At 40.8% G+C, this 15,731-nt stretch overlaps 1 protein-coding gene across 6 annotated transcripts in view; it reads left to right on the top strand.

The window, feature by feature from the left end:
• Nucleotides 1-15,731, top strand: part of IQCK (IQ motif containing K) — a 123,857-nt gene that overhangs the window by 47,947 nt on the left and 60,179 nt on the right. For 4 of the 6 annotated variants that reach the window (XM_042921124.1, XM_042921119.1, XM_042921121.1 and 1 more), the window contains exon 7: nucleotides 6,384-6,468. The exons of the other annotated variants lie outside the window; for them this stretch is intronic. In XM_042921124.1, the coding sequence (XP_042777058.1) occupies nucleotides 6,384-6,468 (85 nt within the window). The remainder of the gene's footprint in view (nucleotides 1-6,383; nucleotides 6,469-15,731) is intronic. 6 annotated transcript variants of the gene reach the window in all.

Genomic DNA, 15,731 nt, shown 5'->3' with positions numbered 1-15,731 from the left:
TTTTAAATCTTTAGTTCTCAGTCTCATCCTGGATGTAAACCTCATCTTCTCCCCTTTCCCTAGCTCCAGCCATGCTGTCAATGACTCGGGGTTCCCTGAACTTGGAAGGTGGACACATTGCCTCTCTATTTTCATTAGCCTCTAACTGAAATTTAGCCTCACTTTTAATTATGAGCATGGGCAACGAGCTTCAGAAGAGTCCATGGTACCTGTGTCTTGGTCACTAATAGTGATCAGATTTTTTCACATCCCGATACAGTAGTTGCAATGGTCTTGAAATATCGTTTACACATGTCACTTCTTCTAAATTACAGCAGTTAATTGACATGCCATTAGCTCTTCCTATTTACTGCATACTCTAGAAACACATATGTTACTATGTCACCTCCTGGTTTTGTTTTGTTCTTTATTTATTTTGAGAGAGAGAGAGCACATGCACACACATAAGCAGGGAAGGGGCTGAGAGAGAGAATCCCAAGCAGGCTCCATGCCATCAGTGCAGAGCCCATTAGGGGCTGGAACTCAGGAACTGCAAGATCATGACCTGAGCCAAAATCAAGAGTTGGACACTTAACTGACTGAGCCACCCAGGCGACCCACCACCTGTTTTTGGTCTTTTTTTTTTTTAGTATTTTGAAAACTGTATTCCAGTATAGTTGGTTTGCTTTGCTTTCATATTTTAAAAAAGTATTATTGGGGGGGGCGGGGGGCGATGTGCCTGGATGGCTCAGTAACTTGAGTGTCTGACTCTTGGTTTCAGCTCAGGTCATGATCCCAGGGTCGTTGGAGTGAGCCCTATGTCAGAGTTTGGAGCCTGCTTGAGATTCTTGCACCTCCCTCTGCCTGCCCCCTCGCCCCCGCCACTTGTGTACTCTCTCCCTCTCTCTCTCTCAAATTAAAAAAAATATATAGGGGCACCTGGGTGGCTCAGTCGGTTAAGCGTCCGACTTCAGCTCAGGTCACGATCTCGCGGTCCGTGAGTTCGAGCCCCGCGTCATGCTCTGGGCTGATGGCTCAGAGCCTGGAGCCTGCTTCCGATTCTGTGTCTTCCTCTCTCTCTGCCCCTCCCCTGTTCATGCTCTGTCTCTCTCTGTCCCAAAAATAAATAAACGTTAAAAAAAAATTTTTTTTTAAATATATATTATTTAGAAAAGAAATCCAAACTGCTAGTGTAAAAAGGGATCCATGACACAAACGAAGTTAAGATCCCCTGCCAGAGATTTGGAAGCCGTGAAGAGGGAGGTGGTCTGCTCTTCTGATACACCCACCCTTGCTCAGGCTCACTCTCTGGAGGGGGAAAAGGGAGATTGGGAAGGAGGCAGGTCTCCCTCAGGTTTTCGTTGAGTCACGTTAAAGAAAACATGTAATCCATTACAAAGAGACTAAACAACACGGAAACCTGGACCCGTTTATCAAAACGCATCAAGTATCACAACCCTGACTTTCAACACAGTTATACTTTACAGGGTGGGCACCTGGCCTTGTCTCATTCTTAGGTGAGCTCTGTTGGCTAGACCCATATGCAACGTCCAGTGATGGGGCTGGTAAGATGGGAGTCGATTCTGTGTTTAACTTAGGAGAGTGATTCAGCTTGATGCCAGGATAATACCTGCTTGTCGGTCTCTCAGGGTGATTAGTGAGGGGGCAGAAGCCAGATCACATCCTAGTAACCATGGTTTCTGAATGCACTTTAAGGCCGCTAGAGAGTAATGCAGCTGGCTCTACCCTACTGATTTTCAGAGTTGTTCCTGACATCACAGAAAATCCTATGAGATTCCATCCTAATGGCTGGTCACCATATATCTAGGTGCGTCATTCCAGATAACCTTTGTTGTACTTCTTCCAAATATTTGAAATTTATTACTCAAGACTGATGATGCCTCTAACACAGAATGTTTGGGAAACCAGTTAAGGCCGGGCAGGGACTGGATAATCTCTTTTGCTGGATAGGATGGGTAGTTGTTATTAAATACTTAGGCCCTAGAAAGGCTTTATAAATGATGATTGATTTAGGGCCTGTGTCATTTTGTAAATGGCTTGGCATCAGGGTTGTGCTTTCGTGTTCCAAGAAAACAACTTAGTCTCTTAACTAATGAAAAGTGGATAGAATTTGGATTCCAAGATTCAAGTTTCAATATAAAGCAAGCTTTTCTGCTTTCTGCTTTATTTTGTTGAAGTGCCACTTTGGGATGGTCCCTCTTGTTTTAGAACTGGATGTAGAAATTAACAAAGATGAACTTTCCAGAGTCCCTTGTATATTTTGAAATCGTGCTGCATCTCTTTTAGGTCCTGCAAATCTTTTACTTAGCACCCAAAAAGGGGGAAAGAATTGTGTGTGTGTTTATGCATACACACAGAATCAGAAAAATAAATGCTTGTTCTTTCTCAGAATTATAGCATCGATTCCTATGTTCAAATATATTTGATTCACATTTAAGAAAAAAGGAAAAAGACATGACAAATGAGCATTACCAGTAAGACAAGTCTTGGAAACATACTCAGTGGTACTGTTTTGCCCGTTGAAACATGCAAACCTGTCTGCTCTGGGTTATGTCCCATGTAAGCCCTTGAGGAGGGAGCCTGCCCGCCTTCTCCTGTGATTGACATGGGACCTCCTCCCCCTTCCCAGTTCCCCAATGATGAGAAGCTGCCTCTACTCGATCTCTATTTTTATTTGACCTGAAGCCAGTTGCACTGATTCCAAAAGAGAGAAAAGGGCCTGACATGGCTTCTATCCCTTCACGCTGGCCTGCTGAAATGATTGATAATTCCCAGGGACTACACTCAGAAGATTAAGTCCTTTTCATTTGGCTCTCTCATACTTATTCTTGGTTTGGGAACTAGACAGCACCCCATTATTTAGCCATGAAAGCAAGGATGTCACTAAAGGTGGCCTCATATTACTGCTTAAAGGCCTATTAGAAATCTCATTTTGCTTTTTGGAGATTCATTGTCATGCAAAGCGGTTCGAGGTTTCATTACTGGTGAAAGCCCTTTGTTGGGCTGGCCCAGCCTGTTGTCCCCAGATTTGCAGGTCTCCTTTCCTACTGCTATTCCAAAGCAGGAATACTGTTACTTTGAGGATTTCATGACATCAGTAGAGAAAAACATACTTAAGGCAGGGAAATTGCAGCCGAACAGAAAGGCGCCATCAAATCTCCCCTCCGATACAAGTGACAAACTCCACTTTGTTCTGCTGTCCTGACATCGGATTTCCCTGTGGAGCATCAGACAAATGAATACCTGCCAAGTTATTACTGTAAGAATTAATGAAGAGGGCATCTTCTATGATTACGGCTTTTTTCTCCCTCCCCAGTTTTTTCTTCTAGGCAAATGACCTTGTTTTCTTCTATTAAACACGCACAGCTGCGAGACCCTGAATTCCACATCAGTGACCTTCTGAGCTGTCTTCTCTTCCCCTTTTAGGCCACTCCCTGTGCTTCCTGGGCCAAAAGATTCTCAGCAGGAAATGGTCTGTGACCTTGAATGAGTCACTTCACACCTCTGTGCCTCAGTTTCTTTGTTCTAAAAGAAGGATAACCACAGCTAATATTACTTTTATTTATTATCCTTACTAAGATTGTGAGGATTTAATGAAATAATGTATGGAAAGTGCTTAGGACACTGTGCCAGGCAGAGAGCTCCTTCCACAAACATTTATCAACTACCCACTAGAAATGTCAGTTCTCCCTGGCTTTGACTTCTCTGGTTCTGGAATAATTCCTAAGTGCTGGGACTGCCAAGAGGCGCAGACACGGGCCTGGTCTCTGCCCTCCTGGAGCCTGCAGTCCGGCTGAGGATTAGGGCATTAATTAGACAACCACACGGATTTCTATCTCTGAATTAGGCCAAGGACTAGGAAGGAAAATTACACAGAGCTCCACTGGGTCCTAACCTAAACAAAAAACACCTTTCCATAACACTGGAATGGAGATCAGAAGAAAGAGTTAAGAGTGAACCAGGAGGAGTGTCAGCCCTCTCACCCCCAACCTTAGATTTTGAGCAAGTTAGGAAAAGGTACTCCTACCCCAGGGCAGATGTGACCCCAGGCCATGAGCATGGCTTAGCGGGCAGAGCATGGGCTGGGTTTCAGTGCCCTCTGGCCCATCTGCTGGGTGTCCTTAAGCAGCAACCTGCACAGCTATACGGCTGCAGATAGGAGGATATTGGAGGCAGAGGAAAGGCAGGGTCTGCAAAGACCATGGGTGGAAGGCCACTTTTGAAGAGATGAAAAGGGCCACCGTGGCTGGAGCACAAGGAGCCAGGCTGATAGGAAGGAAGTCCAGAAAGCTCTCAGTAAATATCAGCTAGTATTAATGCATGATAATATTAGTCTCATAAATCCATTGCCAACACACCAAGGTCTCCTTAGAAACCCCAAGGTCTCTCTAGAAGCCATTGATTTTTAACTAGTGAAGGAGAATTGCTTCAGGGATGTGATTTGTTGGTGTCACACAACTGAGACTTAAAGAATAAGGACAGTGGATGAGTAGAGACATTTGATGTGGAAAGCAGGGAGCCGATGTGTCTCCGGTGGCAAGCCTCCAGCAAAATATGAATGCTCCATTGCAGCCCAGAAAGCCAGATATTAGGTAAGAAGTGAAAAACAAAAACAGAACCAAAAAAAATAAAAAATAAAAAAAGCCACCACATCATGCAAGTGAAACTGGAAACAGGACGTTAGGGAAAGGTTTCTGTCATTTTGAGGGTGTAATTATCTCTCCAAAGAAGTAGAAGACTGTCCTTGACTTGGTCTCTTCGAAAGGTCCTGCCCAGCCCAAGACCCAGAACCTGGCAACAACACTGTGCTCCCTAGAAATGGTCTTAATACCCCCACGGTTCTTCCTGGCTTTGATTTCTTCGATTCTGGAATAATTCAAAAGCACACATGTTCATTCAAACAAATACACTGTATGAAGGGTGGGTTGTTGTTGTTGTTTTTAAGTCAGAGTTTAGGGGGAAATAAAACCACACATCCTGGAGAATCACGCATTATTGCCACTTAGCTTTGCATTCTGTGCCAAGCTGGGCATCTGTGAGTGTTTGCTCAGTTAAGGTCTGGTGTTAGCAGAGCATTGTGAGGGCAGCCCGGGCTTTGGGATCAGATGGGTTTGGGCTCAGATCCCTACTAGGCCACCTACAAGCTGTATGACCTTGGGTAGCTTAGTCAACCTCTCTACACAATGGGAGTTAGTATAAATTCAAATGATGGTTATTAGGGAGAGCTCTGAGGCCAGGGCATTTAAGAACCCCTTACTTGCAAAGTCATTTTCAGGGTTCTTGCCTTGAGATCAGCCTCTATGACCCACATACTTCCAGAAGTTCATTTGTTTGTACTATATCTAAAAAGACTTAACTTGGCTTTTCAGCGGTAGCTGTGCTTTAGAGAAACATAAGGAACCAGAATTAAGTCATACTCATAAGATCTTGTCAGGAGTTAGTATCTCTATGAAACTTTTAGGGAAAAGAAAAGAGCATTTAGCCATGATTTTTAAATGTAGTATCTGTGATCAAAAATCCCATCACTATCTGCACAATCCAAAAAGAGCAAACAGTTATCAACTGACCCAGCACTTGACATATTTTATTGCCTATTAAGATGTAGTAGCAGAACTTAACTTAAAAATATGCTTGGGGTGCCTGGGTGGCTCAGTTGGTTGAGCATCCGACTTCAGCTCAGGTCATGATCTCACAGTCCGTGAGTTCGAGCCCTGCGTCGGACACTGTGCTGACAGCTCAGAGCCTGGAGCCTGCTTCGGATTCTGTCTCCCTCTCTCTCTGCCCCTCCTCCACTCATGCTTGCTCTCTCTCTCTCTCTCTCTCTCTCTCTCTCAAAAAGTAAATAAAAATTTTTAAAAATGTTTTAAATAAATAAAACATTCTTTAAAAAAAATATGCTTGAATTTAAGCCACATTAAATTGTAATGTGCACATAATTTATCAGAGATAAATGCCAATATTTTGTTTTCATTTCCCTTCCATAGGAAGTTGGAAAAAGAGCCCTTTATTAAGTGTCAGTCATAAGGCAGTATTTAAAAGTCGCCCTTGCTGTGTCTCTTGTTTTATGTCTACACAGCTTTATGTATGTGGCACCTTTAGGAGTAACATGCAGCTTTAAGCAACCTGAGCCTTTCAAAGCAGAGCAGGTTAATAGTGATTTAAGATTTTGCTGGTTAAAAGCAAAACAATACAAAATCCATCTTCGATTTTAAAACAAAACACGCTAACCCAGCTTAAACTTTTCTATCAAAAATGGCATTGTTGCTTTCTAAGAATGGAAATGGATGAGGCACTTAATCAGAGAGGCCATTATGTTGTCAAAGGCCTTGCTGAGACTGAAGGATGGATTCTCAGGGGCATATGACCATTTTATTGCTTTTCAGCCCACGCCCGGCAATGCCACTCTCCCTCCTGCTGACAGAAGGAGAGGCAGCACTGATCATTCAGTCCTTCTGGAGAGCCTATCTGGTAAGAGTCTTGTGCAATTATGGCGTTTGGCCTGGTGGGGAATTTTTGTGATGCAGAGTGCCCATGGGAAAACTGTTAGATGAATTTGAAACAGAGGGTATTATAGCTAACATCCAAACCTCAGAAATAGGATTCTCTGTAAAATACATCTCAAAGAGTGGTTTAGTATTTTTACCAAAGCTTCTTTTGCAATTATCATGAAAAGTCCTCGACAGCCTTTTAATGTTGGATCGACTAGCCTGTATTACCTAAAAAATAATATTATTTACATACAGAGAGCAATACATGTTCGTTTTAGAAAAAGAAAATTCAGATAATTCAATTAGAGCAAAAAAAAAAATAGTTGAATTGCTGAAACTGTTACCCCAAAATAATCATTGTTGGCATTTTGCTGTAAAACTTTCCAAACCTTAAAAATCTTGATGGGTGAAACAGGTAAAGGGGACTAAGAGTACACTTATCTTGATGAGCACTGAGTCATGTATGGAACTGTCATGTCACTATATTGTACACCTGAAACTAATATAACACTGTTATGATAACTAAACGGTACTTAAAATTTTTTTAAATTTTTTTCAACATGTATTCATTTTTGAGAGACAGAGAGAGACAGAGTATGAGCAGGGAAGGGGCAGAGAGAGAGGGAGACACAGAATCAGAAGCAGGCTCCAGGCTCTGAGCTGTCAGCACAGAACCCAACGCAGGGCTCGAACTCACGAACTGCGAGATCATGACCTGAGCCGAAGTCGGACACTCAACCGACTGAGCCACCCAGCCGCCCCTTAAAAGTTTTTTAAATAAATAAATGAAAAATATAAAATTTGAAAAATCTTAGAAGACAGAATAACATATAGACACTTATCATATGCTAGAAGTAACCTTTTCTTTTGAGACTTGTCTTTTGTAGCCATTTTCCTATTGGTTATCTCCAGTTTATCATTATTATAATAAATGCTGTCATACATATCTTTGTGCAGCCATCTTTGCACAATTGTCTGGTTGTTTATGTAGGACAAATTCTAGAAGTGGAATTTCTGGGTCAAAAGGTAAGTTCTTTTCTAAAGCTCCTGATCCATATTGTCATGTGGCCCTTCCGGAGGATGTACTTTGAAAAATTCTTACCAAATATACATATGAGAGTGGCCTGTGTATCTTGTGCTAAAAAGTATACATTCTCCCCAATTTTTTGGCCACACATCAATGTTAAGAAGCTTCCAATAAACATAAGCTCCTATTCTAGGTAAAAGCGTGTCTCTACCCAAGTCTGAGTGTTAAACATCAATGGAACTAGTTTAGATTTGATTTCAGAGGTGGTAAACATTGCCACAGAGAAAGGTCTCAGTGGACTTACACGGAGGCCAAACATCTCCATGTTGACGCTCTCCTCAGAGCTGCTGTAGGAGAAGTAGCCTGAGGTGAACATGCTCGCAAATGGTTGTCCAGGAAGAAATTAGATGAATTCTAATGAGATACAATTAATAAATCAATAAGCAAAATATTTGTTAAATGTTAAATGGGACTGTTCTTTATTATAAGCAGCTTACTGTTTCAGGCAATATTGTCCAGTGAACACAGGGCTCAAAGTCAAGTGTGAAGGTTAAATAATAGATTTGCACATTATAAGGAGCAAACTTGTTCCCAAAGAGTTAAAAGCCAGTAATAAAACCCTCTGTGATATGTCACGATTTAGATATAATTTTTAACTACGTAGGTTTTCAGCATTTCCTACATATTTTATAGATATGGTCTTTGTCCTTCTGTAATTGACCATCAGCAGGTTAGTTTAAGTCCAGTGATGTCCAACCAAGGTGAAAGATTCCTGGCTTCCACATGCTTTTTGAGTTCCACCTTTGCCGTCAGTATATTTCATTTGTGAGACTTGAACTTGTTACACTAGCATTAGCAGTTTTACTTTTCCATTTTCTGATCCTTTTAATGAGACAGTAAGAGCCAAATGCAATAAAATAGTGATTTGCAGATTTTGTTTCTTTAAAACAGCAAAGCCCTTTCTTCAAATCATACTCAGAAGCCTGAATTGTAATCACTATGTTAACAGTAAAAGGGGATGTTCTGTCCCTGATTCTCCCATGCAGTAAAAAGACTTTCACACACAGGGGGCCTATGTTATGGACACAGCATGAGAAACATAGAGATCTTCCTCTACTTATCATGGAGTTACATCCTGATAAACCTAGTGTAAGTTGAAAATGCATTTAATATACTTAACCCACTGGACATCATAGCTTAGCTTAGCTTAGCCTAACCTATAAATGTTCTCAGAACACTTACATTAGCCAACAGTTGGGCAAAATCATCCCCCACAAAACCTATTTTATAATAAATTGTTGAATATATCATGTAACTTATTGAATACTGTACCAAAAATGAAAAATAGAATAGTTGTTTGGGTGCAGAATTATCCTCAGTGTATTGGTTATTGACCCTGGTGATCACATGACTGACTGGGAGCTGTGGTTTGCTGCCTCATGAGAATATTGTATAGCATATCACTCACCCGGGAAATGATCAAAATTCAAAATTCGAAGTACAGTTTCTACTGAAGGCATATGGCTTTCATGCCATCATAAAGTGTAATCGTAAGTTGGAGACTGTCTGTAGTCCTTAAGACAGCTGAATTCAGCTTATCACACCAACGAACACTGCCATATAAAAAGATGTCAAAGTGGCCCAAAATTTAACCGTGGCTATAGTACCATCATCACACTAGTGATATAGTACCTCCCAGTACTATAGATGTTTACAGGTCAGTTTATACTGTGTGAGAGTTCAGGTTGTTCAAACCCAAACATCTCCTGTGCTAAAAATATATTACTAAAGGTCACCAAGTGAGGGGGGAAGATCCTAAGTTGTTGCCAGAAGGAAAAGAGGTCTGATATATGGGATGACCTTGGAAGCTTCCACAAAAAAGGAAGGACTTGGTCTCAGCCTTAAAAGAAAGATGGAACACTGGATTGTCTGCTGGGACCAAGATGATATCCCAAGGGGAGGAAATTGTGTGTGTGTGTGTGTGTGTGTGTGTGTGTGTGTGTGTGTGTGTGTAAAATACCAATTTTATTAAAACATACTGTATATTTTTATGGGGCGCTTGCGTGGCTCAGTCATTTAAGCATCTACCTTCAGCTCAGGTCATGATCTTGTGGTTTGTGAGTTCAAGCCCTGTGTAGGGCTCTGGGCTGACAGCTCAGAGCCTGAAGCCTGCTTCAGATTCTGTGTCCCCCTCTCTCTCACTGCTCTTCCCCTGTTCTCTCAAAACTGAATAATCATTAAAAAATTTTTTAAAATGTACTGTATATTTTTGACAACTACACACACACACACACACACACACACACACACACACACACAAAGGATAGGAAAATATCTAAAGGGAAACAGAGCAATCTGACAACAGTGGATAACTTGGAGTAGCTGGGAAAAATTTGAGAGACCGTAGCCTTATATACACACTGAACAGTTTTTACAAACAGGCTATAGTATAATTTTCATTAATTTCAAATTTATTTAAACCATGTTTTCATGTCAATGGATGCAGAACACAAAATCCAATGATTTTGTTATTTATAATTAATAAATTAACCATTAATTTATAATTAATAAACATGATTATATTACATTATGATAAAAACACTCAATAACTTCATAAAGGGTGGTCACAAAACTCCACAGCTAACATATTTAGGGAGAAAGGACTGGGTGTTTTCCCCCTAAAATTGGGAACAAGACAAAGATATCCTCTCTACTTTAGTTCAACATAGCGCTAAGGAAATTAGGCAAGAAAAGAAATAAAAGGCATCGGATTGGAAAGGAGGAAGTAAAACTATCTCTATTCTCTGTACAGACATGATCTTCCATACAGAAATTCCTAACTAATTCACACACACACACACACACACACACACACACACACAAAAGAACTAATAAACAAGTCCAGCAAGGTTGCAGGATACTAAATCAATATACAAAAATCAAGTGTATTTGTACATACTTACCAATGAACAAACTGAAAATGAAATTAACAGAACAATCCCATTTGTAATAGCATCAAAAAGAATAAAATACTTAGGAATAAATTTAACAAAAGCACTGCAAGACTTATGCTGGAAACTGCAAAGAAATTTAAAAAGACCCAAACAAAAGAAAATACAGCCTGTGTCCATTGATTGGAGGACCTGATGTTGTAAAGAGGCGGTACAATTTGATCTGCAGGTTCAATGCAATCTCTATCAAAATCCCAACTGCCTTTTTTTTTTTTTAACAGAAATTAACAAGCAGATCCTAAGTTTCATATGAAAATATAAGAGACCCCAAATAGCCAAAACAGTCTTGAAAAAGAACAAAGTTGGAGGACTCACACTTCTCTATTGGAAAACTTACTATATATCGCTTCTCGGCCTTTTGGCTAAGATCAAGTGTGGAAAACTTACTATAAAGCTACAGTAACCAAATGCTAGTGGCATAAGGACAGGCATAGATCAATAGAATAGAACTGAGAGTCCAGAAATAACCCCTTAAATTTATGGTCAATTGATTTTTAACAAGAGTGCCAAGACCATTCAATGGGGGAAAGAATAGTCTTTTCAACAAACAGTGATGGAACACCTGAATATCCACATGCAAAAAATCAAGATAGACTCCCACCTCGTACAATATACAAAAATTAATCCAAAATTAATCAGACCTAAATTAAAATGCAAAAACGGTAAAACTCTGAAAACATAGGTGTAAATTTTCATGACTTTGGATTAAACAACAGTTTACGTAACAAAAAGCACAAGCAACAAGAGAAGAAAAGCACATCAGACTTCATCAAAATGGAAAACTTTTGGCTCCTAAGAACACCATCAAGTGAATAAAAAAGTCAATTCACAGAATGGGAGAAAATATTTGCAAATCTTGTATCAAATAAGGGCTCAATATCTCGAATATATAAAGAATTCTCACAACCCGACAAATAACACAATTACAAAACTGGCAAAGGATTCAAATACACACTGCTTCAAAGACTATATGCAAACCCATGAAAAGATGTAGGAAATGTAAAGCAAAACCACAGTGAGATACCACCTCACACCCACCAGTATGGCTAGGATCCAAAAGACAACAAATGTTGGTGAGAGTGTAGAGATCTTGGAAGGGCTCACGCAGTGCTGGTGAGAATGGAAGATGGTGCTGCCACTTTGGAAAGCAGTTTGGCAGTTCCTCAAAAATCTAAAAATTGAGCCACCACTCCATGACTCTGGATTCCCACTCCTAGATATATATTTAAGGTAACCAAAAGCATCTGTCCAAACACTTGTACATGAAGGTTCACAGAAGCATTATTCACAGTAGCCGAAATGTGGAAAATAATCCAAATGTCCACCAACTGATGAATGGATACATAAAGTGTGGTACATCCATGTAATGGAGTGTTACTCAGCCATCAAAAGGAGTGAAGTACTGTTACCTGCTACAAAATGGGTGAACCTTGAAAGCTTTATGCTAAGCAAAAGGAGCCAGACACAATAGGCCACATAGTCCATTTAAGTAAAATATCCGGAATAGGTAAACCCCTACACAGAAACCAGATTAGGGGCACCTGGGTGGTTCAGTCTGTTAAGCGTCCCATTTGGCTCAGGCCATGATCTTGCAGTCCATGAGTTCGAGTCCCGTGTCAGGCTCTGTGTTGACAGCTCAGAGCCTGGAGCCTGCTTCGGATTCTGTGTCTCCCTCTCTCTCAGCCCCTCCCTTGCTCTCTCTCTCTCTCTCTCTCTCTCTCTCTTTCTCTCAAAAATAAATAATAAAGATTAAGAAAAAAATTTTAAAAAGACACCAGATTAGTGGTGGTCAGGGACTGGAGGAAGAGAAGCATTGGGAGTGACTGCTAATGGCATTGTTTTGGGTGATAGAATGTTCTGGAATTAGTGGGGATGGTTGTACAGCTTTGTGAATAAAAAGCACTGAATTGTAAACTTTAGAAGGGTGAATTTTATGTTATGTGAATTCTATATAAGGAAACAAATGAGGGGAGCCTAGGTGATTCAGTCGGTTAAGCATCTACCTCTTGGTTTCAGCTGAGGTCATGGTCTCATGGTTCATGGATTTGAGCCCCATATCTGGCTCTGTGCTGACAGTCTGGAGCCGGCTTGAGATTCTCTCTCTCCCTGTCTTTCTGACCCTGCCCTGCTCACTCTCTCTCTCTCTCAAAACAAATAAATAAACTTAAAAAAATAATAAACACATGAATATTATGGGGAAAAATACAAAGCAAGGCACTTTATTCCTTTTAACCATGTGTTCTTCTGACACAGGTTCTTGATTTGGGGCCTGGATTTGTGAATAACAGTGAGGTATCCTATGACCAGAAAAAGGGATTTTCAGGAATTCGTGAAGTGTTACCTCATAGCTGGCAATTGTACAAACTCTCTTTCCTTACACACTCGCATGTAGTTTCACTGCACTTACCATGAAGGTTTTGCAATTAATGAAAACCTTTACTTGTACTTTCTTAAACACCATGAAGGAAAAATATAGTCTCCCACAAAATTTTTTCATATGCTAAAATATACATAACATGAAATTTACCATTTTGGGGTGCCTGGGTGACTTGAGTTGGTTAACTGTTCCTACTCTTGATTTTGGCTCAAGTCATGATCCCAGGGTCATGAGATTGAGCCCTGCATCAGGCTCCCCACTCAGCGTGGAGCCTGCTTAAGATTCTCTCTCTCTTTTTCTCTCTCTTTCCTTCTGCCCCTATCCCCCACTCATGCTCACTCTCTCTCTAAGAACAAACAAATAAATTTTTTAAAACTATAAAAAAGAAATTTACCATTTTAACCATTTTTAGTTGTAGAGTTCAGTGACATTAAGCACATTCACATTGTTGTACAGCCGTTACCACCATCCATCTCCAGAACTTTTTTCATCATTCTAAACTGAAACTCTGTGCCCACTAAACAATAACTCCTCCCTATTCCCTCCTTCCCCCAGCCCCTGACAACCACCCTCCTACTTTCTGTCTCTAGGATTTGACTACCTAGATAACTCATATAAGTAGAATCATATAGTCTTTGTCATGACTGGCTTATTCCACTTCGCATAATGTCCTTAATATTCATGTATATTGTAGCATGTGTCAGAACTTCCTTCCTTTTTTTATTAAAAAATTTTTTAGTGTTTATTTATTTTAGAGAGAGCATGAGCAAGGGAGGGGTAGAGAGAGAGGGAGACATAAAATCCAAAGCAGACTCCAGGCTCCAAGCTGTCAGCACAGAGCAGGACGCAGGGCTCGAACTCACAAACTGAGAAATCATGACCTGAGCCGAAGTCGACGCTTAACTAACTGACTGAGCCACCCACACGCCCCAGAACTTCCTTCCTTTTTAAGATTGAATAATATTCTTGGCAGGAAGTTTTAAAATCCAGAAATCTGACATCCTCACTTATCATAAAACTAGCTGGACATATCATAAAAATATATTTTAACCAACCACATTAAAAGAAATGTCACATGGTATGAAAAGCTATGTGTACTGAGCTATTCATGGTAGCTGTGACTTTATAATTAGCCATATAAATAGATTCCTGGTAGTTATTACTAGATATTAAACACATCTGTAAAAGGAGACATGCTCTTATTCCTTCTTTCAGAACACTAGAGTAATGGTTAGTCTAGATTGTTTCAACGTGCAAACTGAATTTTTTAAATCCATTTGGATACTGTGAATGAAATCTGGTCCTCTGGACACTCTCCTTTCTTTCTTTTTTTTTTTTTAATTTTTTTTTTAACGTTTTATTTATTTTTGAGACAGAGAGAGACAGAGCATGAACGGGGGAAGGTCAGAGAGAGAGGGAGACACGAATCAGAAGTAGGCTCCAGGCTCTGAGCCATCAGCCCAGAGCCCGACGCGGGGCTCGAACTCATGGACCGCGAGATCGTGACCTGAGCTGAAGTCGGCCGCTTAACCGACTGAGCCACCCAGGCGCCCCTGGACACTCTCCTTTCTGAAGTGTGATTGGTCATAAGCTGCCACATCAATGGTTCTTCTGCTTATGAAATACTAGATAGAATAGGTAACAATTAATAGAGAAAACTCTGCTCTCCTGTGAAGTTCAAAGGAAGTTCTGATGGGCCATAAGGATTGAAATTTCCTTAATGATTTAGGACAGAGAGACCAGATAAAACCATTGAATATTGGTTCTGTCTAAATAAGCTCCAGGTGTTTTATGCCTTCTGCCCATTTGTTTATTTTATTTTGTCTAACTCCGCCTAGACTCCAGTGTGGCACACAGTCTTCCCTCTTCCCAGGATCAACTTCCCCTCTAGGCACTGTGACAACTGACAATCACAAAGACTACTAATCATTACCATTTTTGTTCATTTGATGAACAATACAGAGCAAGGTTGCTCCAGCAGCGCCTTTGTGGCTTTGCAGGAAAAAAAAAAATTGGAGATCCTGATCTCCACCTGCAGAGAACAATGAGAATCTGTGCATTTATACTTTTGTCTGTTGTGCAATGACCTGGGGTGGATGAGGTGCCCCCATGAAGAAATAGCTTGCTGTAAACGAAGAGCGCATGTTTAAAGTCGGACACTCCCCCGCCCCCTCACCGCACAGGTGGGTCTGTGTCGGCTTGGACACTAGAATATTGTATCCCTCTGGCTACAGGGATTAGTTCCTGATGGGCAAGACCTAAATCAGGCCACTCACACCTAGTGAAACTCCATTCTGGGAGTCTTACAGTTGTTCACACAGTGCAGCAGCTTGCTTTGCATGGGGGTCTCTGGGAGGCCCAGCTGTCCGCAAACATCTTGCCACTGTGTGAAGAACCCGATGGAGAAGTGACTGCAGAGGCAAGAGAGATGAGAGACAGGAGGGAGCTGAGCCTTTAAGGCTGTGGAACATCTGGATTCAGCTGTACAAATGAGTCTCTTCCAGAGGGGTTTCTGTCACAGTAGGAGTCCTGACAATGATAATTTTCAAGATAAAAAGTTCTAGACTCTTGATTAGTTGCACATTAAAGAGGATATGGACACAAAATAGAAACCTGGGTTCACTCGTACAGAGAAATTATGTCACTTTGTCCCAGGGAAAGACTGGGGCCCATATCGGCTTGCCCGTAGTTGGGAAGGGGAAGCCTACCCCAAGGAGCAAAATTTTCTTAGGCACATATATTATTTTTATTGCTTAAGTAATAGATTTCCATTGTGGAAAAAAGGATAATACATATAAGTTTTTAAAAATTCAGAATCCCTTTAGAAT

The sequence above is a fragment of the Panthera leo genome, chromosome E3 (assembly GCF_018350215.1).
Source record: "Panthera leo isolate Ple1 chromosome E3, P.leo_Ple1_pat1.1, whole genome shotgun sequence".
NCBI lineage: Eukaryota > Metazoa > Chordata > Mammalia > Carnivora > Felidae > Panthera > Panthera leo.
Note: the sequence above shows the minus strand (reverse complement) of the source record. Positions and strands in the feature narration are given on the sequence as shown.